We start from the raw sequence: 26,701 nt of genomic DNA, 5'->3' as shown, positions 1-26,701 counted from the left end.
CCCTGTCAAAACGTCCAATTAAAAGCAAGTTAATATCAAACATTTCTTGACCTCCCTAGTCGAGATTTATGATAACCAACATTCCAATTCCTGGAAGAATCCTGCAAAGGTTGATGATGTTCTGCTGAGCTGATATATAAGAAGAACATGCCAAAGGAAGGCATACTTAGGCGGAACTTCACTTCCTTAAAATTTTTTCGTGCTCTCTAATCGTAATCGAGATATGTAATGAGTGCATTTTAGAGCCCAGATGCACCTCCCGTTTGGCTGGTGTCTTAAGATTAAGTCATCAGACCTTTAGAGGAATGAATTCCACGCCGTAAAGACTAGACCATCAGTCTTGTGAGGAGTTGAGGTTTGTTAGCCTCAAGTCTCCTTAAAACCATCTTTCAGTACATAGCAGGGCATGTGTTGTCTGGAGCAAACGTACAGTATAATTACTATTACCTTCTAAACTCTGCAATCACAGTTGCAACACTACTCTGTGATGTAATTTCTACATCTGGCTTGTCTGAACCATACAAAATATTTCCTACTAGAAGACTTTCATTTCATATATTATTGTGCGCAGGGATCGCACACAGTTTTATCTTCCACTACTCATCAACCTTCAATTCATACAGTGAAGCAGTCGTCCCAAGCTCTCTCTCATCTCAGCCATTCTAACGGTGCGATCGTTGCCTGCTAACAAGGGTTTCTGGTTGATTACAGTTCGCAAGAGACCTTCATTGGAGTCTAGCCAAAGCACTACTAAATGATCAAAATTTCATATATTAGTTCCGATTTCACTTTTGTTACTTTGTTGGAGTTTTAATCAGTTAATTGTGACCATATTTCGCTCATTGGAAACTTTTCCAGCAGGCAGATTTCGGCGAAACATGACTACAAGGGCCACTCCTGTTCACCAGGTCCCTCCAACAAGCAATTTTGTTCCCTTCTTTCAAGGTTGCGATTCCAAGCTCCGCCTCGAATTCTTCATCTCAGACTCTTGCCTACGCTGATGAGTGAAGATTGGCAATAATTCCAAGCAGAATTTCTTCAGCGTCCGAGGTGGCTTGCTCACGGCACAATCCACTGACTTACCGCTTAGCTAACTACCGCCCACTGTGCTCGCAGCAGCCATCCGGGGCAACAGGTGGCGGCTGCGGATCACGTCTACATCCTGGATTACTAATCTTCCTCAAAAGGTTCTTACCTCAGCAATGTGCTTTCTGTCATCAATGGACACCACTGGATAGAAGGGTTAAAAAGAGATCGATAAACTTATTGATACTTCAAGTTATTTGATAAAGATTGTGGTTCGTGTGCTATGAAAGAGACATCAAACTTAGGTAAAGTAAATGAAAACCATATGAGGCGCGTAACGTATAAAAAGCAGTTTGTATTAACTATTGAAAAAGTGAAAACTAAGTGAAAAGTTTTATCACAGGCTCAGGACAGCTGGGTGGCGACCGGCCAGGCTTTATGGAGTCGCTAAAAAACATAAAAATGGTACGCCGCTTCGGCCAGTTCTGTCAATACTCGTTAGCAGTTGCAAAACTCAGTAGATTTATGTCTCCCTTTTTCCAGAGGCTGCCAGGTGCAAATATTGAGACTAACTTTAAAGATGCCAGAGCCTCTTTAGAAACTGCCAATTTGGAGGTAGATGAACTAATAGTATCTCTCAATTTTAAGAGCTTGTACACCAATGTACTGGTTGGGGACACAATTGAAAATTTGCTTGAAGAACTGTACTCTAGTAACGAGGTTCCTGAGATTCGGAGGTCAGCTTTGAAGAGCCTTTTGAGATTAGCTATAACAAATGTCTACTTTAAGTGTAATAAAATCTGGTACATTCAATCGGACGGTTTAGCAATGGGTAATTCGCTGGCAGTAATTTCGGCAATTTTGTGGATAAAGTCCGTTGAAAAATCCTTGCAGAAACCATATGAGAGAAGGCGAACAAAACTTCTGACATGGGTTGCATTGGTTGTAAACGCGTAACTTTCCGGGGGAGAGGAGTTGAGTGCGAAGCATGCAAAAACTGGTTTCATGCAACACGCCAAGGTGTCACTGACACGGACTACAAGAACATGCCAAAAATGTATGGCGTTGTTCCTATTGTGAAGAAAATGTACAAGAGCGGACGCACACGAATTGAAACAATTCAAGATGTATGTGGATAACATGGTGTGCACTGTCAAGAGGAACCCTTTAGATTACCTTGAGTATGCAAATTTTCTTCAAAAAAACTGCAGTTCTTTATTGAGGCACTCAACGGTAGTGGAGATCTGGCAAACTTAGATCTGAACATAAACGTAAAAGATGTTAGATTTTTTCCTGATTTTGTAATATAATGATGTTATAGGAGGACGGTAATTATTAGAAACTGTTAGTGTCCTCAACTTAATTATGGCTGTAAAATTTGCATTGTTGTTTGGAATTTCCTTTATGTTTTCACATCTTGGTTTTTTTTTTGCGGTATCGGTCTTATTGTTGTTGCTAGTTCTTGCACTGTAGGTGCTCAGATTCCATATGCCCATTGTAGTTACATCTGCCCGACGAATCTTTGTCCGATTTTCACTCTAATTTTGCAGTTGCTCTACAAACTGTTTGTTTGCGTATCAAGACAAATATCGAGAACGCAGTCAAAATTAACTGGTATTTGATACTTTTCCGGGTCGAGGGGTCAGCAGCTGTAAGCGGATATTTTCGTAAGAAAACCGCTGAATGTGCTGAAAATATTTAAGAAATTATTTATTTTGTGCTGATTGCAATGGAAATCGATAAAAAGTGCTGAATCAGCTGGAAAAAAAATTTAAGCACATTTCAGCGCATCTCATGCATAAAATCAGCATTTGATTCACCACCTTTCTTACATAGTATCAGCAGTTGTGAAAATTTTAAATTCGGCGGATTCAGCACCTTTCTTACAAAATTTCAGCACTTGTGAAAATCTTAAATTCATGAAAGGTTTACGTGACCTTCAAAAAACACGCTGTTAGCAGCAGGGAATATAATGGTTTTGTCTTCAAATGCTTTCTGACTACTCTTGTGATAGTTGAAAAATTAGAGCGAGCATTTTTGTTTCCGCTCTGTGATACTCGAACATCGCCTTTATAGGAGTACAAACGAAAAGTAGGTATATGGGCGGAAGAACATTTTTGTTTTTTAAGGAATTTAACATATTTTTTAGGACTTATGTTTACCATCAGCGCATTTCACAAAGTATTTTCTCATGTTTTCTCTGCAACAGGTGATTTACATTGTTCTATAAAGAGATTTGGACAAAGTACATTGGATACAGCAAAGGCCGGATTTTTTTTTTAAAAAATACATGATTGCTAGGAAGCCATCCTAATAAAAATTTTCTATTTAGATATTGAGTTTTCGTTAAAGAGAAGTTGCTCAAATGACAAATACAATACGATAGAAGAGATTGCGTTTCAATCGTCAGAAGAAGGGCAGACCGAATTGCCAATAATTGGCAATAAACACTTCTCTCTTAATCTATAAATGCACAGATAGCCAACAACGAACACTATTGAAGTTTTTATCACACAAATTAGGCAAATATTGTATCACCAGTAGTATTTCTTTCACCTCAATGAAACTCATTTAACATATTTTATAGGAATTATGTTTACCATCAGCGCATTTCCCAAAAAAAAAGTTCTCATGTGATTTCTCTGCGACCGGCGATTTACATTGCTTTATAAAAAGGAACTGGACAAAGCACATTGAATACAGAAAAGGCCGGATCTTTTTTAAAAATTTACATGATTGCTAGGAAACCGTCCGGATAAAAAATGTTTATTTAGAATGGAATTTCCAATAATCGGCTAAAGTTACTTTTCTCTTTATCTATGAAAACACAGATAGCAGAAATGAGACCATTTAACGTTTTAAGCAAAAATTAGACAAATTTTGTTTTGCCAGATGCGTTCCTTTCAACTTAAAGAGATTTATTGATGGTCTCAACTCTATGCTTAGAATTTTATTTGCGGTCTAGGGAAAAACTGGATATCGTATTTCAAAAATTATCTCAGAAATGATCATCACTGAAGTTTTCTTTCATGTTCCCAACTTTAATTGGTAGGGAGTTTGACTTTAAGGATACCTGGTGAAAAAAAGAGTTTTCATGGAGGGTTTAAATGATCTCGAAAAAACACGCTGTTAGCAGCACGGAATCTAATGATTTTGTCCTCAAATGCTTTCTGACCGCTCTTGTGATAGTTGAAAAATTAGAGTGAGCTTTTTTGTTTCCGCTCTGTGATACTCAAGAATCGCCTTTGTAGGAGTACAAACGGAAAGTACGTATATGAGCGAAAGAAAATTTTTTCAAGGAATTTAACATATTTTTAGGACATATGTTTACCAAAAAAAGTTCTCATGTGATTTCTCTGCAAGAAGCTACTTACATTGCTTTTTAAAAGGAACTGGACAAAGCACCTTGGATACAGCAAAGGCCGGATCCTTTTTAAAAAAACTACATGATTACTAGGAAACCGTCCCGATAAAAATTTTCTATTTAGAAGGGAATTGCCAAGAATCGGCTGAAATTACTTTTCCTTTTGTCTATGAAAACACAGATAGCAAAAATCAGACTATTTAACGTCTTAGCACAAATTAGACAAATTTTGTATTGCCAGTTGCGTTCCTTTCAATTTAAAGAGATTTATTGATGGTCTCCACCTGATGCTTAGAATTTTAAACTTGTGCTATTATAGCCATAGCACTTGACGTGAATCCAGTATTTTATAAAATTGTGGTTGCTCAACTTGACCTAAAAAGCTGCATTATCTGGTAGCAGTAACTTCTTCTATCCTCGTCATCGCTATTTGCGGTCTACGGAAAAACTGGATATTGTTATTCAAAAAAACTCAAAAATTATCATTACTGAAGTTTTATTTAAAGTTCCCAGCTTTTACTGGTAGGGAGTTTGACTTTAAGGTTACCTGGTGAAAAAAAGAGTTTTCATGAAAGGATTACGTGATCTTCAAAAAACACGCTGTTAGCAGCAGGGAATATAATGGTTTTGTCTTCAAATGCTTTCTGACTACTCTTGTCATAGTTGAAAAATTAGAGCGAGCTTTTTTGCTTCCGCTCTGTGATACTCAAAGATCGCCTTTATAGGAGTACAAACGAAAAGTAGGTATATGGGCGGAGGAACATTTTTGTTTTTTTAAGGAACTTAATATAATTTTTAGGACTTATATTTACCATCAGCGCATTTCCCAAAAAAAAGTTCTCATGTGATTTCTCTGCGACCGGCGATTTACATTGCTTTATAAAAAGGAACTGGACAAAGCACATTGGATGCAGCAAAGGCCGGATCTTTTTTAAAGAAATTACATGATTGCTAGGAAACCGTACCGATAAAAAGTTTTTATTTAGAAGGGAATTTCCAATAATCGGCTAAAATTACTTTTCTCTTTATCTATGCAAACACAGATAGCAGAAATGAGACTATTTAACGTTTTTAGCAAAAATTAGACAAATTTTGTATTGCCAGTTGCGTTCCTTTCAGCTTAAACAGATTTATTAATGGTCTCCACTCTATGCTTAGAATTTTAAACCTGTGCTATTATAGCCATAGCAATTGACGTGAATCCAATATCCTATAAAATTTTGGTTGCTCAGCTTGACTTAAAAAAGCTGCATTATTTGGTAGCAGTAATTTTATCCTCGTGTTTGCTATTTGCGGTCTAGGGAAAAACTGGATATTGTATTTCAAAAAATTCTCAGAAATTATCATCACTGAAGTTTTTCAAGTTCCCAACTTTAATTGGTAGGGAGTTTGACTTTAAGGATACCTGGAGAAAAAAAGAACTTTCATGGAGGGTTTACATGATCTTGAAAAAGCACGCTGTTAGCAGCAGGGATTCTAATGATTTTGTCTTCAAATGCGTTCTGACCACTGTTGTGATAGTTGAAAAATTAGAGTGAGCTTTTTTGTTTCCGCTCTGTGATACTCAAGAATCGCCTTTGTAGGAGTACAAACGGAAAGTACGTATATGAGCGAAAGAAAAAATTTTTTTAAAGGACATATGTTTACCAAAAAAGTTCTCATGTGTTTTCTCTGCAAGAAGCTACTTACATTGCTTTATAAAAGGAACTGGACAAAGCACCTTGGACACAGCAAAGGCCGGATTCTTTTTTAAAAAAAATTACATGATTGCTAGGAAACCGTCCCGAAAAAATTTTCTATTTAGAAGGGAATTTCCAATAATCGGCTGAAATTACTTTTCTTTTTATCTATGAAAACACAGATAGCAAAAATCAGACTATTTAACGTTTTAGCACAAATTAGACAAATTTTGCATTGCCAGTTGCGTTCCTTTCAATTTAAAGAGATTTATTGATGGTCTCCACTTGATGCTTAGAATTTTAAACCTGTGCTATTAAAGCCAAAGCACCTGACGTGAATCCAGTATTCTATAAAATTGTAGTTGCTCAATTTGACCTAAAAAAGCTGCATTATCTGGTAGCAGTAACTTGTTCTATCCTCGTCATCGCTATTTGCGGTCTAGGAAAAACCGGATTTCCCAAAAAAAAGTTCTCATGTGATTTCTCTGCGACCGGCGATTTACATTGCTTTATAAAAAGGAACTGGACAAGGCACATTGGATACAGCAGAGGCCGAATCTTTTTTAAAAAATTACATAGGAAACCCTCCGGATAAAAAATTTTTATATAGAATGGAATTTCCAATAATCGGCTAAAATTACTTTTCTCTATGAAAACACAGATAGCAGAAATGAGACCATTTAACGTTTTTAGCAAAAATTAGACAAATTTTGTATTGCCAGTTGCGTTCCTCTCAACTTAAAGAGATTTATTGATGGTCTCCACTCTATGCTTAGAATTTTAAACCTGTGCTATTATAGCCATAGCACTTGACGTGAATCCAATATCCTATAAAATTGTGGTTGCTCAGCTTGACTTAAAAAAACTGCATCATTTGGTAGCAGTAACTTTTATCCTCGTGTTCGGTATTTGCGGTCTAGGAAAAACCGGATATTGTATTTCAAAAAAACTCAGAAATTATCATCACTGAAGTTTTCTGTCAAGTTCCCACCTTTAATTGGTAGGGAATTTGACTTCAAGGATACCTGGTGAAAAAAAGAGTTTTTATGGAGGGTTTACATGATCTTGAAAAACACGCTGTTAGCAGCAGGGAATCTAATGATTTTGTCTTCAAATGCTTTCTGACTACTCTTGTGATAGTTGAAAAATTAGAGTGAGCTTTTTTGTTTCCGCTCTGTGATACTCAAGAATCACCTTTGTAGGAGTACAAACGGAAAGTACGTATATGAGCGAAAGAACAATTTTGTTTTTTTAAAGGAATTTGACATATTTTTAGGACATATGTTTACCAAAAAAAGTTCTCATGTGATTTCTCTGCAACAAGCTTTTTACATTGCTTTATAAAAGGAACTGGACAAAGCACATTGGATACAGCAAAGGCCGGATCCTTTTTAAAAAAATTACATGATTGCTAGGAAACCGTCCCGATAAAAATTTTCTATTTAGAAGGGAATTTCCAATAATTGGCTGAAATTACTTTTCTTTTAATCCATGAAAACACAGATAGCAAAAATCAGACTATTTAACGTTTTAGCACAAATTAGAAATTTTTGCATTGCCAGTTGCGTTCCTTTCAACTTAAAGAGATTTATGGATGGTCTCCACTTGATGCTTAGAATTTTAAACTTGTGCTATTATAGCCATAGCACTTGACGTGAATCCAGTATTTTATAAAATTGTGGTTGCTCAACTTGACCTAAAAAAGCTGCATTATCTGGTAGCAGTAACTTCTTCTATCCTCGTCATCGCTATTTGCGGTCTACGGAAAAACTGGATATTGTTATTCAAAAAAAACTCAAAAATTATCATCACTGAAGTTTTATTTCAAGTTCCCAGCTTTAATTGGTAGGGAGTTTGACTTTAAGTATACCTGGTGAAAAAAAGAGTTTTCATGAAAGGTTTACGTGATCTTCAAAAAACACGCTGTTAGCAGCAGGGAATATGATGGTTTTGTCTTCAAATGCTTTCTGAGTAATCTTGTGATAGTTGAAAAATTAGAGCGAGCTTTCTTGTTTCCGCTCTGTGATACTCAAACATCGCCTTTATAGGAGTACAAACGAAAAGTAGGTATATTGGCGGAGGAACATTTTTGTTTTTTAAGGAATTTGACATATTTTTTAGGACTTATGTTTACCATCAGCGCATTTCACAAAATTTTTTCTCATGTGGTTTCTCTGCAACAGGTGATTTACATTGTTCTATAAAGAGAACTGGACAAAGTACATTGGATACAGCAAAGGCCGGATTTTTTTTTAAAAAAAAACATGATTGCTAGGAAACCATCCCAATAAAAGTTTTCTATTTAGATATTGATTTTTCGTTAAAGCAGATGATGTAGAATTGTGATGATGAAGAATTGTGCTCAAGAATTGTGTGTGACAATGATCAAAGTTTTTAGAAAATTTTCGTGTTCATAAAGCACTATCTCAGTGTAGTCATGCGCTTTTCTCAAAAAATTATAAATAGCATGGTAAATTGTCTGTTCCAGAGATCCTTATCTTAACCAAAATTCGAAGAGGCTTCAATTTTTTTTTCTTTTTAGGAGGCGCAGTGATTAAAAAACGCAAAATTTTCAAAGCAATATGTAAAAAACTACAGGTATAAGTCTGCTCTTTGTCGGATCTAAATGATTGTCTCATTCAAAAAATGTTGCAAAAATCAGCGAACAAGAGTTGTTTTGGAAAAACTTCGGCCTTTTGCTTTCAATTGTTACGAAATTGAGACTAGAGAATGAAATTTTTGCATCATCCTTAAATGCAAATACAGTGCATGGTTCAGGTGGCCTCCGAAGATTCAGTTTCCTAATTCATTCAAAAACTCAACTCCCTGTTACCCTGTCGTAAATATGTGTATCTCTTGATAATGCCCAAGATTCAGTTTACTGCAGACTTCCTGAAATTTTTTCTTTTCTGTTCTGCCAAGCTTTTAGTGACCGAATTGTGCTGCAACCTGCTGCCGTTTCGACATTACCTAACGATTTCATACTAACTGAACACTCGGAGGATACTTGTCTCCTCAAGTAGTAGAGGCTGATTTCACTGCCTCTTAAAGAGAAGTCGCTCCAATGACAAATACAATACGATAGAAGAGATTAATTTTCAATCGTCAAAACCAGAGTAGACGGGAATTGCCAATAATTGGCAATAAACACTTTTTTTGATCTATAAATACAAAGATAGCAAAAACGAACACTATTGAAGTTTTATCACAAAAAATAGGCAAATGTTGTATCACCAGTAGCATTGCTTTCACCTCAATTAGACTCATTGAGGGTCACCCATTGTTTTTTGGAGTTTTAAACCTGGATAATGATAACCACAGCAATGGACGTGAATCCATTGTCCATTGTTCTGAAATCTCGTAGCCGCTCAATTTGGCCTTAAAAAGCTGCTTTTTTTGGTAGCTGTGATCTATATCCTCGTATTCGCAATTTGCAGCTTACGGAAATACTGGATATTTTCTTTTATTTCTAAAATAAAAACTAGTTTTTGATAAACAACATCACAAATTTCTATTACAAAATTCTTACATTAATTGTGTTAAGGGTATTTGACTTCAATGATACCTGGTGAAAACGAGTTTGGATGAACGGCTTACAAAATCTTAAAGAAATGCAACATGTTGGATGAGTTACCAAGCTATAGGCAGTAGGGAATCTAATAGTCTCTGTCTTCAAATGATTTTTTGACTATTTTTGTCTGAGTCGAATAAAAACAGTCAGCCTTTTTTGTTTACGCACTTTGATACTAAAACATTGCCTTCATAGGGTTCCAAACACAATTTAGGTATATGAGCGCAAGAACGCCTTTGTATCTTTAAGGACTTTTATATGTTTTTTGGGATACATTAGTCTAACTTAGTCATCATAAAACAATTTCCTCAAGTACTAGTTTCAGTGACTTTTCATGGAGTTGACTCTTGACTAAATTGTCTCCATGCTTAATTCCATTTTTTTTTCGATTGCTTCAAACGGCAATTATGAAAATACAAAAATATCATTTTTTTCCGGTAAAGAAGCATTTTAGTAACTCGTGTCGTGATAATTGAAAACATTGTTTGCTTTGGCAAATTGATGTTCCAAGTTTTTTGCAGTCTCACTTGACTTGTTTACCCTCAGCGCATTGGACAAAAATAAATCTCATGTGATTTATCTGCAACAAGTGATTTAGACTGTTTATGGAAAAAGCACTTCGGATACAACAATGGCAGGATTTTAAAAATATACTTGAATGCGACAAAACCGTCCCGATAGAAAATTTTCTATTAAGAAAATTGAATTTTTGTTAAACCAGATGATGAAGGATTGTGCTCAAGACTGGTGTGTGACAATGATCAAAAGCTTTGAAAAAATTTGAAAATTTTGTTTCAAGTTCCCTACTTTAATTGGTAGGGAGTTTGAATTTAAGGATACCTGGAGAAAAAAAGAGTTCTCATTAAGAGTTAACGTGATCTTCAAAAACACGCTGTTAGCAGCAGTGAATCTAATGGTTTTGTCTTCAAATGCTTTCTGACTGCTCTTCTGATAGTTGAAAAAATAGAGTAAGCTTTTTTGTTTCCACTCTGTGATACTCAATTATTGCCTTTATAGGAGTACAAACGAAAATTCAGTGTATGAGCGAAAGAATATTTTTTATTTTTTTAAAAGAATTTAACAAATTATTTAGGACTTATGTTTGCAATCAGCGCATTTCACAAAAAAGTCCTCATGTGATTTCTCTGCAACAAGTGATTTACATTGTTTTAAAAAAAGAACTGGACAAAGCACATTGGATGCAGCAAAGGCCGAATTTTTTTAAATAAAAATTGCATGTTTGCAAGGAAACCGTCCCGATAAAAATTTTCTATTAAGATATTGAGTTTTTGTTAAAGCAGATGATGAAGAATTGTGCTCAAGAGTGTTGTGCGACCGTGATCAAATGTTTTGGAAAAATTTGCGAGTTAATAAAGCACCATCTTGTTGTAGTCATGTGCCTTCTCAAAAAATTGTCTCAAAAATTTTCTTTTCAAGAGGCCAGGAGAATAAGAAACGCAAAGTTTTCAAAACATTATATAAAAAGCATTTGCTACAGGCATATGCCTGCTCTTTGTAAGATCTAAAGGATTGTCTCATTCGGTTAGTATCTTATAATCGGCAATCAAGGGTTGTTTTGGAAAAACGTTGGTCTCATTGATTTAAAATGTTATAGGAAACCAAGACCAGAGACTAAATTTTTTTTAATCATCTTTGATTGCATAAATGGGTACGGTGCATGGTTCAAGTGGCCTACGTAGATTCAGCTTCATAAATTATTCAGTGCGCAACTCTCTGTCACCTGATCAAGAACAAGCAGTCGGGGACTGACAGATTGTCTTGCAGATGTGAATAGCGTTTTTGGCCTCCTGAATCACTCATATTTGCAAATGAGTAACAAAAAATATCAGATATTTTATAATTTTCTGTTGGAATATCAATAAAAGCCCAGTGCGATGGATCCCGGAAATCTCATTAAGATCCCGTGTTTTTTCCCGACAAGATCCGGGAAATACACGGGGAATATCCGGGGAGTAATTCCAGAGACTTTTGGTTTCCTTTTTGGTTCCCTTTGGTTTCCTTTTTTTGATCTTTTTTTGCAGCTGATAATGAGCATAATTGAATTATTTGATTTTTTGTGTAGAAAAGAAACTCAGATCCCAATATTTCTTAATTTTATCTAAATTGTATAAGTGATATTTGTGTCTGCTGTTTGAGACTGCAGTTGGCGTAAGTGGAAAAACTTACGGAAAAGCTTACGGAAATACTGGATATTTTCTTTTATTTCTAAAATAAAAACTAGTTTTTGATAAACAACATCACAAATTTCTATTACAAAATTCTTACATTAATTGTGTTAAGGGTATTTGACTTCAATGATACCTGGTGAAAACGAGTTTGGATGAACGGCTTACAAAATCTTAAAGAAATGCAACATGTTGGATGAGTTACCAAGCTATAGGCAGTAGGGAATCTAATAGTCTCTGTCTTCAAATGATTTTTTGACTATTTTTGTCTGAGTCGAATAAAAACAGTCAGCCTTTTTTGTTTACGCACTTTGATACTAAAACATTGCCTTCATAGGGTTCCAAACACAATTTAGGTATATGAGCGCAAGAACGCCTTTGTATCTTTAAGGACTTTTATATGTTTTTTGGGATACATTAGTCTAACTTAGTCATCATAAAACAATTTCCTCAAGTACTAGTTTCAGTGACTTTTCATGGAGTTGACTCTTGACTAAATTGTCTCCATGCTTAATTCCATTTTTTTTTCGATTGCTTCAAACGGCAATTATGAAAATACAAAAATATCATTTTTTTCCGGTAAAGAAGCATTTTAGTAACTCGTGTCGTGATAATTGAAAACATTGTTTGCTTTGGCAAAATGATGTTCCAAGTTTTTTGCAGTCTCACTTGACTTGTTTACCCTCAGCGCATTGGACAAAAATAAATCTCATGTGATTTATCTGCAACAAGTGATTTAGACTGTTTATGGAAAAAGCACTTCGGATACAACAATGGCAGGATTTTAAAAATATACTTGAATGCGACAAAACCGTCCCGATAGAAAATTTTCTATTAAGAAAATTGAATTTTTGTTTAACCAGATGATGAAGGATTGTGCTCAAGACTGGTGTGTGACAATGATCAAAAGCTTTGAAAAAATTTGAAAATTTTGTTTCAAGTTCCCTACTTTAATTGGTAGGGAGTTTGAATTTAAGGATACCTGGAGAAAAAAAGAGTTCTCATTAAGAGTTTACGTGATCTTCAAAAACACGCTGTTAGCAGCAGTGAATCTAATGGTTTTGTCTTCAAATGCTTTCTGACTGCTCTTCTGATAGTTGAAAAAATAGAGTAAGCTTTTTTGTTTCCACTCTGTGATACTCAATTATTGCCTTTATAGGAGTACAAACGAAAATTCAGTATATGAGCGAAAGAATATTTTTTAATTTTTTAAAAGAATTTAACAAATTATTTAGGACTTATGTTTGCAATCAGCGCATTTCACAAAAAAGTCCTCATGTGATTTCTCTGCAACAAGTGATTTACATTGTTTTAAAAAAAGAACTGGACAAAGCACATTGGATGCAGCAAAGGCCGAATTTTTTTAAATAAAAATTGCATGTTTGCAAGGAAACCGTCCCGATAAAAATTTTCTATTAAGATATTGAGTTTTTGTTAAAGCAGATGATGAAGAATTGTGCTCAAGAGTGTTGTGCGACCGTGATCAAATGTTTTGGAAAAATTTGCGAGTTAATAAAGCACCATCTTGTTGTAGTCATGTGCCTTCTCAAAAAATTGTCTCAAAAATTTTCTTTTCAAGAGGCCAGGAGAATAAGAAACGCAAAGTTTTCAAAACATTATATAAAAAGCATTTGCTACAGGCATATGCCTGCTCTTTGTAAGATCTAAAGGATTGTCTCATTCGGTTAGTATCTTATAATCGGCAATCAAGGGTTGTTTTGGAAAAACGTTGGTCTCATTGATTTAAAATGTTATAGGAAACCAAGACCAGAGACTAAATTTTTTTTAATCATCTTTGATTGCATAAATGGGTACGGTGCATGGTTCAAGTGGCCTACGTAGATTCAGCTTCATAAATTATTCAGTGCGCAACTCTCTGTCACCTGATCAAGAACAAGCAGTCAGGGACTGACAGATTGTCTTGCAGATGTGAATAGCGTTTTTGGCCTCCTGAATCACTCATATTTGCAAATGAGTAACAAAAATATCAGATATTTTATAATTTTCTGTTGGAATATCAATAAAAGCCCAGTGCGATGGATCCCGGAAATCTCATTAAGATCCCGTGTTTTTTCCCGACAAGATCCGGGAAATACACGGGGAATATCCGGGGAGTAATTCCAGAGATCTTTTGGTTTCCTTTTTGGTTCCCTTTGGTTTCCTTTTTTTGATCTTTTTTTGCAGCTGATAATGAGCATAATTGAATTATTTGATTTTTTGTGTAGAAAAGAAACTCAGATCCCAATATTTCTTAATTTTATCTAAATTGTATAAGTGATATTTGTGTCTGCTGTTTGAGACTGCAGTTGGCGTAAGTGGAAAAACTTGCTCGTATGGTATTTTTACACAATCAAGATCTTTATTCCTTTTTTTCCTGTTAATCTGTGGTATAACTAAATAGTAAAAAAAACTGAGTTGAAGTGATCTATACCGCTGCCATGGTTAAAGTCTAGCATGTGACTCAACCTTTAGCTGCAATTAAAGGCTTTATTAGCTATACTGAGCTGAAATTTTTCGTATGATTTCAGCATGAAATCTTCTTTGCATTCAACCTAAATTGATTCAAATAGGTTTTTGTCGAACGAGTTTAACTTAATTGTTTCTCATTTTGGGTGATCACTTTTTGCGAACAAACAATGCAACCCCAATTCGTTGAAGTTGATAATTCGTTGAAGTTGATAATTCTTTCATGATGAAATGGCATTCTAAACATAATGGACAATTCCGTGAAAAAATTGCATGCATCTTTGTTATTTTGATTTATTCATTTTGTGAAATGCCGAATATATTTTTGGCCTATATGAAATCAAGTGCACATTGAACTACGTTTTGGTGAAATTTGTGCGTGTTTTAAGTGACTTTATCCTATTTGAAAAAAATTTCATTTTAAAAATTCTATTTGTTAATTATTTTGATGATGTCTAGCATGGGACGCTAATTGCTTTTAAAAGGAAAACTAAATAGGTTGAGATTAACCTAGTTGTTGACGACCCGATCCTGTTTGGTATAAAAGATACGAACTGCAATAAAAAATAGTGAGATTAACAGAAAGGCTCGGTAGTGCACACTTGCAAAAAAACGTTCCGACCCTGCTCTTCCACATTTTTGTCTCAAACGACAAGTTTGGCCACAACTATTTTAAAAATGTTTTCTTCAACCTAAATCATTTAGTTAAGTAAAGCCACATGAGGGCCGATGAGAGCTGTCATTATCAAGACCAGGAGAAGAGGAAAACAACAAAACCAAATAAAAACAACAAACACTATTGACATCCAAAACTGGAAGTCTTTTTCAAAACACACTTTATATCACAGTCAAAATAATGTCAAGGAACACCTAAACGAAACTATTTATTTTGCGCTCCACTAGATGAAAACAACGTGGGAAGAAAAAGTGGGAAAAACATTCAGATATTGAACATCATAAGATATCAACTGAAATGTTTATATAGGTTTGTGTTCATTCAATCCTCCTTGTGAACTGGTTGAGACATGTAATTATCCAGAATATATTGGACGTCTAGAAAAACAAAAGAAAAAGAGAGACGAAAAACAAAAATTCAATTCAATTTTGCGAGAAAACGGAGGCAAAGCTGTTAATATGTAATCTAATCCGCAACAAGAAAGATATAGTCAATGGCACATGTATGATGACCAGAAATCTGACATGTGTCCTCTGAATATTAAGACCAAGAACAATATATATAATCACAAAAAGACGAAAAAAGAACAAAAGAGCAAAGTAAAAAATACATTTATTTTTTTCGAAGACAAATAGTTATAAAGTTATGAAAATGATAATCATGAAATTAGTAAATGGGTTCACTTATTTCTCCAAAAAAACCACTGAGATCCGTCAATATTCTGAATATGTCATATCTCTAAAAAAGTAAACACAAATACAGGAAACAATAACAAAAATTATTTTAAACTTTTGCAAAAGACCGTTGTAAAAAAATTTAAAACAATGAGCAACGCCTTAAAAGCATTAGATATGCTGAATTGTCTTTTTCTTTAACACCACTTATATTATATCTGACCTGTTATTAATAAGACTAGATAACAACTACACCAAAAAAGAACAGCAAAGTGAAAAGCTACAGCAACTGAGCTTTAAATCAATAAACGTCTTTTGTTCAGCCATAAGTAGACGCGAAGACCCATAACTGTACAGAATAGTCCTGTAGACAACGGCAAAAACAAAGAATTGTTTAAATTCTGCAAGAAGACGGTGTCGAAACCCCCGAAAATCTGTTAACCGAAAAATGATTTGCCCATTTTTTCTTTTATAAAAGACCAATGTTGTGATATCTGACTCGTCAATTATGTGATAGGCCAATAAAAAGAACTTCAAAGATGGGAAAAAGTTCTAATTTGGATACCGTTTGTGAGATCTCGTAGAATAAAAACTGTGGAACCGTTTTTTAACTGGCCTCTTGCTAAAAATTGATTAAAAAAGAAAAGAAAAGTGGCAATTCCCAATAATCGATTGTTAATATTGAAAATCTTTTTTAAAGTCAAAATGATCATACGCTTTAGCCTGATAACAGTTAGATATGTTTCTTTGAATCTTTGTAGGATGCCAACTGGGCCTGTCATCAGTAAGCCTTTAATTTGCATAGTTCTATTCTGTATTTAATACAATTTGAGCAAAAATGCGAAATTACTTTCAAAAAAGGCAGAGACTTATCACAATCCTAATTGTTTTTGAGCTATAAATAACAACAACAAAACCTAAACTAGCATTCATTTTTGCAGTTCGTCCATAAGGAATACATAACTGCTCCGAATTTTATTGATATGGATAACTTAACCAAAAAAGCAATACTTCAAAAAAGCATGCATTTTGGATAATTATCGAGAAACATTCTCAAAGAGGGGTAAGAAAAAAGAGCCCTCTTTGGAGTTCATAAAGATTTTGTCAGCATTTATACGTGTTTTAATCCGGCAAATTTAAACAATCTTAAGAAGCTCATATAGTGCAATTTTTCAAGAAAAGCAGGTGTCAAAAAATCTGCAAAAATTTGATCAAATTGTTTAAGACTATTCTTCAAATTTCAGCGGTAACACCAACAACACTATTTTCAACGATTCTAACTTAATCTCAAGCAAAAGTGGCAAAAATTCAACAAAAAACGGAAAATGTGAACAGAGAAAATCAGTCTAAGTTAAACAAAACTTTAAACCTGGATATCTCCGTGGAAAACAAAATTCCAAAAAATCCTAATTATATATTGTACGTTGGACGGGCTTTCTAATGATACCACTCATGACCCTCTACGATGAATTGACTGAAACGTCGACCAGAGCCAAAGTTTGGGTGAAACCTCGGCTCGGACAAAAAATCTCATTTTAGTATGTAGTTCCTCCCCCACTAACGTGGATTGGAACAATAATAATAATTAAAGTCAGTTTAAAGAAAACTTCCTTTGTTTACGTGTTCTCTAGTTTGTAGAGCTTACGTTTCTCAAGTTTCAAAAGCATGTAGTACACTGTGGAAAGACTCCATTTTTTCCTTGAATCGTTCTTTTAGCGGGGTTGAATTTAATTCTTATTCCATCTTCTTGATATAATGGCCTGAAAGACGTTCATATTACGTTTTTTTGTCTTTCTTTTCTCAAGATGAATATTTTTCGATACTATTTTGTGGAGCTTTCCTTATAAGCCGGTTTCTAAGTAAATAAAGCATGTGATCCAATAAATTGAATTTAGGGGATCACATGATTGATCTTTTTTGCGCGCTACTGAAAAATTGTTTCGAATCCTGTTACGTATTCATTTGACGTAGTCTAGATAGGCAATCTGCGCAAAGAATTTCTTCTCATGCGTAGATACTGATTTCAAATTTACAATGGTACGTAAATATGGTTTGCGCAAATGCAACTGGCTTAAAATCCACTTAGTTTTCTGAAAATATTCAAAAAATGCAAACAACAATCAATGACATTTGAAAATTTGTGTTCTTGACAATAATTTCGGAAGTCTTTTTTCTGAAATAGACAACAAAAAGTTTTCCCTTGCTCAATAATGTGCTTTTACTCTCAAAAGTTTGGTTGGCGTATAAAAACAATTTAAAACTCAAGCGTCTTCTTGAAATAATTATTACGGGGATGCTGAGTGGACAGGGACGCATCAGTGGTTAATTTCATAGAGTCAGTTTCGATATCCTAAACCTGGTGCCTTTTGTATTCCACTTTGGTGCCTTCTTGTTTCCGCTGTTTTACACCTCGATTCAGATTCAACCTCGATAAAATTGCTTTTTTCTGATTTACTACTTTGGGCATCGTTTCAGATGTCTTCTGAAGTTTTTGATGAATTACTTTTCCATTAACACTAAAAGTGCTCTCAATTCCTTAATGGTTCTGGGATTTTTCAGTTAACAAAGAGGTTAAATTCTCCAATTCCAGTCTCTAAAGACTTTTTCAAAAATAACAAAACGACTTTCGCATGAGAAACAGTTCATTATCTTTCCAATAATATCTCTAAAGCTCCTGATGCAGAAGCCAAAATTAAAGGAAGCTCTTTCAATTTATTGAGTCCAATTTGTGTTGCAAATACATTTTTGTTTTTTTTTAAATCGCTGAGCAAGCCATCCGAAAACATCCCGAAAACATCAAAATGTTGTTGAAGCACTTCAAATTGAAAATTACACGAAACTACCATTTGACAAATGAAAGTTCTATACTGAAAAAAAAATAATGATAAAAGTGAAAAAGATCTCGTCAAATACCATTTGTTTACGAAAATTTTAGTCTTCGACATCTCTTCGTTGAAACGAAATTCTGATAAAATCTTTTTATTTTAAGTTTTTACTTTTGAAGGGCTCTCTAATAATACCACTCAGAAATCTCTACGATGAATATTTTGATAGTCCAAAACTGACAAAACAAAAAACCAGTTGAGAATATAGTTCCTCTACCACTAAAATGGGGTTGAAATAGTACTCTTAAATTCTCAGAACAGAGAAAACAACTTTGCTGCTCATAGGAGCTAACTTTTTTAGTCTTTTCTTCCTCTAAATCTCAACGCAGAAAAACGGTAAACATTGACTTTTTCTTCTTTATCTAAATGTGTTAATGTCTTTCTATCCAAAATTTTTAGAACTTGTTAAAAACACTTATTCTTGATCATGATAAAAATTTTAATAAATCTCAGACGCATTAAGATATATTTTATTGAAGATAAACGACAAATTTTAATACAAATTACGGTTTGAGGATTAGAATTCGTGAATAGTCATTAATATAAAAATGCACAAACTGCTCAATTTATATACTCCGAATTTAAATGTACGCTAAAGTGTGAGGTTCAGAATGAATGATACATCAATACGAAATCGTAATATCATGATATTCATGTAAAAGAAGGTGAAAATACAAAAATACTTGGCGCAATTGTTTATTTTTTGAAATTGTGAAAACAAAAATTCTCTCAACGCAGGGCTGTAAAAAAGCTGATTTTCTAAAATTCATTCGACTCCACACCTTGTGAGTGTAAAAGGAGTGAAGACAAAGGGTGTAAATACAATGTTTTTTCTTAATACAACACTCTTACACTCTCTTCCCCAGTAAATAAGAACGAATTGGTATTGTACCCTAATCCCAGATAGTTATAGCTCAATTATGGGTGAAACTTTGGCCAGTATACTAAAGAAACAAAGGTGACTACCATACGAAAACAGCGTTCTATATCCGGGGACAATGCTTTTAATGGATTCAATTTTTGAAAACTAAAATTTGATTAAAAGGTGTAACCAGTAGCTCCTGGTTAATGAAGTTTCTACTCATGAATAATCATTTATCTGTTTTTTAATCCTCCATTAACTGAAGATCGAAAAGATTGTGGTAACCGAAATCAGTTTTTAGGAAAAACATTAATTTGATGAAAAATAGTTTTTAGTTTTTAGAACTGCTGAAAATTTTGTTTAATGGCATTGTTTCTGTTTTGGTATAGAAATTTGATTTACTGAACTTGCTGTTTCATTCCAAGAACAAATGAAGCTATGATTTTCAAGGGAACGGAAATACAAAAATAAGTATACAAAAAAAATTCAATATAGAAAACTTCAAAAAACGATCAGTTCTTACAAATTAAACAGAAAGAAACCGATCTTTTCCGTTTTGTGCCCCCAGTACGTTATGCGCCCCAGTTAACAGGCACGCGTCGTTACATAGTAAATCGTTATATAAAAATAGTACACGTGCGCCTGGCGGGTGCAAATAATATGCACCGACTAAGCTGGGGGCACAAACGGAGAAAAAAACTGTCAGAAACGACGTACAGACACATATGTAATAAAGAACAGATACATCTCTAAAATATGCAATTTTGACCGTTGTTCTTAATAGCACCGAATTTTTGCGTGCAGTTAAGAAATTTTATCTCTTAATACTATAGTTTTCTGAGGTTCGTTTTCAACACCAACATTTGTATTTTTCTCGATTAGAAAATTTAATTAAATACAAGCTAACCTTTATTTCTGATTCTGAACTGCACGAGTTAAATTGAAACAAAGAATCACCGACGTGATGGCTATCGGATAACGTGTGCGTCAACTGTCGTTTGGGGGTTGAAGTGCCCGTAGGTTCGCCCCTTTTAGGCACTTTCAGACCCTTCGGGGGGACGGGAGGGGGTGGCAAAGGGGGTTCTCTAGCGGGTAATTTGACCTCTTCATAATTGACTGGATCACAGGTTTTAGTGTTGACGTATAAAGGAGTATCGAGGGGTAATTTTGACGGCATCTTTGAAGCTGACTTAAATTTGTGGCGCGAAACTTTGGACATTTTGAGTTTAATGTATTTGTTCGAAAAAATTAAAAAATCAGTTTGGCAAAAACAAATATTAAATGACGGTCAGCATAATGAATATAATGTTTTAAATAAAATTTATGTAATGTGCGCTCTAAACTGCGTGTAATACAGAGCTATTGAGAATATTGTCTTTTTAATAAAGTTTTCAAGAGGTATTTAAAACAGCGATTGTTTTACAAACGTATATACGCTTTCAAATTCAAGTAATATAGTTTTGTTTTTCTTCAATTTTGCTTTTAACATCACTTTTAAACGAAACAGTTCGCTTTTATCACTATTTGCAACCATCAAAGATGAAAAAGTTTTCTTTTTGATTGAGGTTGACTTTTTCAACACGCAACAACAAACACAAACACTTCTTTAGACTCTCGAAAAGTCATAAAATATAATTTGAATAGCTACACTTCACAGAACATGTATTTGCTTTATAAGTTGTCAGCAAAAGGCCATAAAAGGACTGAAGGTCAATTAACGCATAATCTAACCGATGGAAAAAATGTTTTCAGATACTATAAGTAACTCCAGCTATTGATACGTTTAGTCTTACGCTCATTTTGGTTATAATGAAAATCAAGAATATTTTGTGTTCAGAAGTTATCGATAATAACAAGCAGGCACGCTGTGAATGACAGAGAATTTCTCCATGTCGTCATGCGAAAGCCATGCCATCATATTTTCTGATGTGATAATTCACAAACGGTTTCCTAATTCCTAACAAGAAGAAAATCATTCCTCAAATCTTGAACTAAAAATCAAAGAGTTTAAGCGATTCCCTGTCTGACCAATAGGTTGTAGTGGTTAAAAAAAGAATATTTTCCGGTAAGTCAAACTAACCTAAAAAATTAAAAGAAAAATTCAGGATCTAATATACGCAGCCTTTTGAAGAGATTCAGTCATTTCGGAGTCTTAGTGTTCAAATGTTGCTTCATAGGAACGCACAGTCAAGAATTTTTTGAACTAAGTAAGTACGCCAATGGTTGGCCAAACGTTTGCTGAGCAATTGCTCTTTATTAGCCAATTAACCATTGTCAGGAAAAAAATAGTGCTGTCGTTAAAATCTTTCTTTTTTTCAAAAACATAAAAGAGGTGCCACAATTAGAATTGACAAACAAAACGGAGCAAGTCCTGATTACAATTGAACAAATCCCGGACATTATTCTGTCTGATTTGGCTACAAGATTCAGTTTTTACAAAACCAATTGTATCTTAATAGTTTAGAAGAAACAAAGATATGTAACAGCAACCTCTCCCACAGAAATTTTATAGCCGTGGTGTTTTCAGTTTAAGCTCCACAGGAAAAAGCCAATTGAATGACAGGTAATAGCCAATTGTAACAGGTAACTTAAACTAAATTCTGGGACCAGAAAAGATCGAAAATAAATAAATGGCTTTGTGAAAAACAGTTAAAATTAACATCCTTTTAAGAGAAAAAGAATATCTACAATTGAAACATCTAATTCGAGAAGAAAGGAAATATAAGAATTTCGAGACGATTTCTGAAATTAGCTAAGCTTTCCTGAAAATTCCAAAATCTGTTCTGCACACACGGTGTCAAAATTCAAAAATTTCACACAGGGATGCAAATATTGACATTTTGATTCATATCATTACCACGAAAAACACAAAGAAGATTCCAACAAAGTGATAAAAGAATGTATTTTTTAGAATATTAGATCGGGATCAAACTCAGAAACTAAAAAATAAATTATGAACAAATTTTTTTCTGCGCAAGGTGTAGCCTTGTCCAAACAAATACCAAAGATTCTAACTAAAGGCAAGTGAGATTATTCATTACTGATAGTAGTAGGAATAACAAGAAGGATTTGATATTAAGGGCAGCTCTAAAAAAAATCTAAGTTTTCACCCCAAATAAATCATAGGAAAAGATTTGACCCTTGGCAATATGAAAACAAGATAAATGATGAGAAGATATGATCAGAAAAAAGGGGAAAAATATTTTTCTGGTCTGATTGTCTTTCAAATCGAACGTTTGTGCAAGTTACTACTCAAAACTCAAATGGTGTTTTGAGATATTAAATTGCATTTGCCACCGGACCCAGCTTCGTCTAGAACAATTTATCCGTTTTGCGTTTTTTATGGTTCAATACGAGTTGTATACTCTGAACAATTAACCAATAAACAGATCTCACTTTCTATTTCTAAAGTGTTTCTTAACAACTGAAATAGTTTGCAGAAGGTAAAGACAAATGGCTAGGAAAACAAACTTTTTAACTCTGTAGAGTAATGGTGTCAAAAAGATGGCAAAGTTATTCATTGAGATGCCGTCAAAAATACTGGTTATTTTAAATGGCCGAAATATGTACTAGTTTTCGAAAATTTTGTTCAAAATTTTGTCCATCTACACTTGAATTGGGGCCAAATTTCAAAATTTTGATGCAAGTTTGACAACCAAATAGGACACAAGTGGAGAACGATTGCTTTAGGAAGCAGTCGAGAAATCAATAATTTGTCTGAAATAAACCAAATGGCAACAATTTTTTTCTTGCCAGTTTTGGGCGAAATAGAGGCCAAATTGACATGAAATGCAACTGATATCTGTTTAAAAACAATGTTTTTTATTTCAAAAACCTCCAGGTTTCTCTTCATTGTCATAATTTAGACTGTGAACGTTAAGGTATATTAGTTTGGAAAATTCTCAAACACGAAAAAAACAAAGGTGTTTGAATAGAGAAAAATTGGGTAAGCATGACTTTTCAAAATATGTGCGAGCGATAAGAAAATCTAGGATTCAAGCAGTATTAATAAGTTTGTTTGATAATAAACATTAAAAACTATACCACGCACACTCTCTGTTTCCCAATAAATGTCCCCAAGAATGAACGGAGAGCAGCTAAAATCCAGACATACAATTAAAAATTTTTTCGATAAAACCAAAAAACTATACGTAGAAATGACTAGTAATGACCTCGGACAAACGTTCACAAAACACTGATAAAAAATTTAAAAAAATGGAACTAAAACAGACTATGAGTGAATTTGGAAAACAATTGCGAAGAAAATCAGACCAAAGGAATGAAAAAAAAACAAAAAAACTTAGAGTCAAAATTTCACAAAAAACCACTAGCGAGAGAGGGAAGTTTGGTTCAAACAAAAACTAGGCCCAGAATGAACTATGAATGGGTTGGGAAAACCACTTAGAAAAAAACCAATCCAAAAAATCGAACAAAACAGTAGAAATTGAAGTGAAATTGCCGCATGTGAACAAAAAACCATTAGCAAAAAAAAGCGAATTTTTGTACAAACACCTTTTTCTCACTCTACTTTAAAATTAGAGTGCAAAAATTTCAAGCCGCAAAACTACTCGCTTTTTCGCTCCACTTCCTGGTTTGGCGTGACCAAAATCACAATTTGACTTCAAAAATCATGAAAATGTGTGAACAGATCTTAAGAAAAAGACAGCGCACCAATAGAATTAAAAAGAATTAAATTTTTATAGCAACATTTGATCAAAAAACTACTAGCGAGAAAGCTAATTTTTGTTCAAACAATATTTTCTTACTCTATCTCAAAAAGGGCGTGGATTTGTTTAAGCAAAACCACTCGTTTTTTCGCTTTTCTTCCTTTTAAGACATGACCCCAATCAATTCTCCAATTGGACTTCAAAACCGTGAGAATGTGAGAACATATATGAAGAAAAAACATAGCCAGAAGAATTCTGGCCTCGACACGGTGGATCGGGGTCAGCAACAGTACTTGCATTGGAATCAATCACCTTGTGTCTAATAACAGTAGCTCTACCCCAGCAGATTTGATTTTAAACTAATGTCAGAACGAGAAAAATTTGAATTTCATCCTTGACTACAATGGGACACGATAGAAAAAGAGGAACTACGACATCATTCAAAATTAGTACAAAAAGTATCACACATTTAAAGCATACAACTCTAAAAGCATAAGAATACTAGATTATAGAACTCACGAAAATTCGTTTGTTTTTAAATCAAAGAAATGAAATATAATTTTTGGATTGTCAGTGACATTATAGATGAAATTATTCAGAGAGTAGCAAAAATTAAATTAATGAAAAAGAACAGAAAGAAGAATTTTGAACAGAAAAAATGCTTAGTAATAAAACCGAGGCACCACGAATATTCACCATAAGTGGTAATCAGTCAAAAGTGTCAAAAGAATTCTCATCAAATTTTTAGTGCTGCTTTTTATTAAATACAATAACATGCTAACCAAAAAAATAGTGAAAAAAAAACACATCTTAGAAACAGACTAAAACCAGTGAAACTCATTGAACAAATTCCAAAAAGCAGAGTGAATAACACTATGGGTCTCAGACGAATTGCTGCAATTCTTTTCTTCTTGAATGTGCAATATTTACACAACGTGAAAAACAATAAAAACAGGAATACTTCATGAGTGTTAAAAATTCAAAATCAAATTGCATAAACAATGAAGCAGAATAAGAAATACGTTTTTTACTTAGCGTAAAAAACAGAAGCATCATCCTGCTCAGACTTAAAAATTGAAAATACAAAAACAAAATACCTCACGTTAGACGGAGGCTTTCAAATCATGTATTATCGAAAGGAAGTTGTCATATCCACTGATTTTTAGAGATAAATCAGCAAAAATTCTCCTCAAAAAAGCCTGAGTCAAATGGCTAGGTGGCGAGATAAGATATCTTTGAATGATAATTTGCAGCAAAATTTTGCCAGACAATAGTACGTCAAATGATCACTTTCTTAAATCAGTTTTTTTTTGTTTCACAAAATAAATTTATCGACAACAAAGGTATGACTGAAAGATGCTACAGCCTAAAATTGACAACAAATTAACAAAGAGGACCTCCGAATGGTTTTTTTCAGATTCGAATTCGATTTAAATACAAAATACTCAAAAAGAATGAAACAAATTTAACTAAAATATTTTGAACCACTGATCCGCAAGATTATCTATTACTAAAAAAACGTAAAGGGCGTAAAATCTAGTTCTTCAGTTTTTTTCTTCAGTGACGTGCGTTTGACAACAATCGTAATCATTTCATTTTTATTCCACTTTAAGAGAAGTAAGAACAGTTATCTTATTTTATCTGAAGAAAGAGAATTATAAAGTTAAAAAGTATAAAGAAATATAGAATGAAATTATAATCAAATAGCTTCTGTTATGTGACCAATCTGCTACATTTCAAAGGAGTAACGGGGTTATCAGTTAAAAACCATTGGCATGAAAACATTATATTTGGTGATTTCATTAGTTTAAAAATGTTTTGGAAATTTGAAAATTGCCCCAACAAGAATTACAAATTCTTTCAAAGAACATTAACAGCAAATGGATTACAGTTTAGCTGATTTGCTTCAAAACTGCTTAAGTGATCTGCAGTATTTCTGAGGTTTTATATCCAAAGATATATATATATATATATATATATATATATATAATTATATATATGTATATATATATATATATATATATATATATGTATATATATATATACTATTTGATTGTCTTAAGTAAAAAAAAAGAAAATCGTGAATGCTGCTAGGCTAAAATTCACAAAAAATTAACAATATTGAAGCAGAGTCATGGCTATATCCTTGCATATTCATTTTTTTGTCAGTGCATTTGGTTGTTTTCTTAGCAGTGACGTGAAATTGAAATTGATTGATACCATTGAATCAACCATATAGATATAAGTGCTTGATGCTTGCTGCATTTGAAATTTGAACAAAAACATACCATCTAAATAAGAGTTCGTCTCAGCCCAATAAAAACAGCTGCACACACAATGGGACCCAAAGAAACTATAATTCTCAACAAAGTTTTTCCACTAGAAACATCATTTCAAATAATTAATTAATTTTTTTTGAAATTTGAAAATTTACCCAACAAGAAATTCAATTTCTTGGAAAGAACATTAACAGCAAATAGATTACAGTTTAGCTGATTTGATTCAAAACTGCTTAAGTGATCTGCAGTATTCCTGAGTTTTTATGAAGTCTCAACCAAATCTATTCGTTTTAGTTGGACAAGAAGATGTCGGATATGTAATTTTCCAAAATACAATCCAATAGTTTCGTGTAATAATAATAACAC

General features: G+C 33.7%; 1 protein-coding gene across 2 annotated transcripts in view; it reads right to left on the bottom strand.

Annotated features, from left to right (window-relative positions):
- LOC142339093 (patched domain-containing protein 3-like) overlaps positions 1-26,701 on the bottom strand; it is a 52,655-nt gene that overhangs the window by 24,395 nt on the left and 1,559 nt on the right. The window contains exon 1 of one of the 2 annotated variants that reach the window (XM_075388810.1): positions 20,297-20,861. The exons of the other annotated variant lie outside the window; for it this stretch is intronic. Within the exon in view, the coding sequence (XP_075244925.1) occupies positions 20,297-20,608 (312 nt within the window). The 5' untranslated portion in view covers positions 20,609-20,861. Of the gene's footprint in view, positions 1-20,296; positions 20,862-26,701 lie in introns of those variants that run through there. 2 annotated transcript variants of the gene reach the window in all.

Source organism: Convolutriloba macropyga, chromosome 5, assembly GCF_964194025.1.
Source record: "Convolutriloba macropyga chromosome 5, txConMacr16.3, whole genome shotgun sequence".
Lineage (NCBI taxonomy): Eukaryota > Metazoa > Xenacoelomorpha > Acoela > Convolutidae > Convolutriloba > Convolutriloba macropyga.
This window is presented reverse-complemented; position numbering and strand designations above follow the sequence as displayed.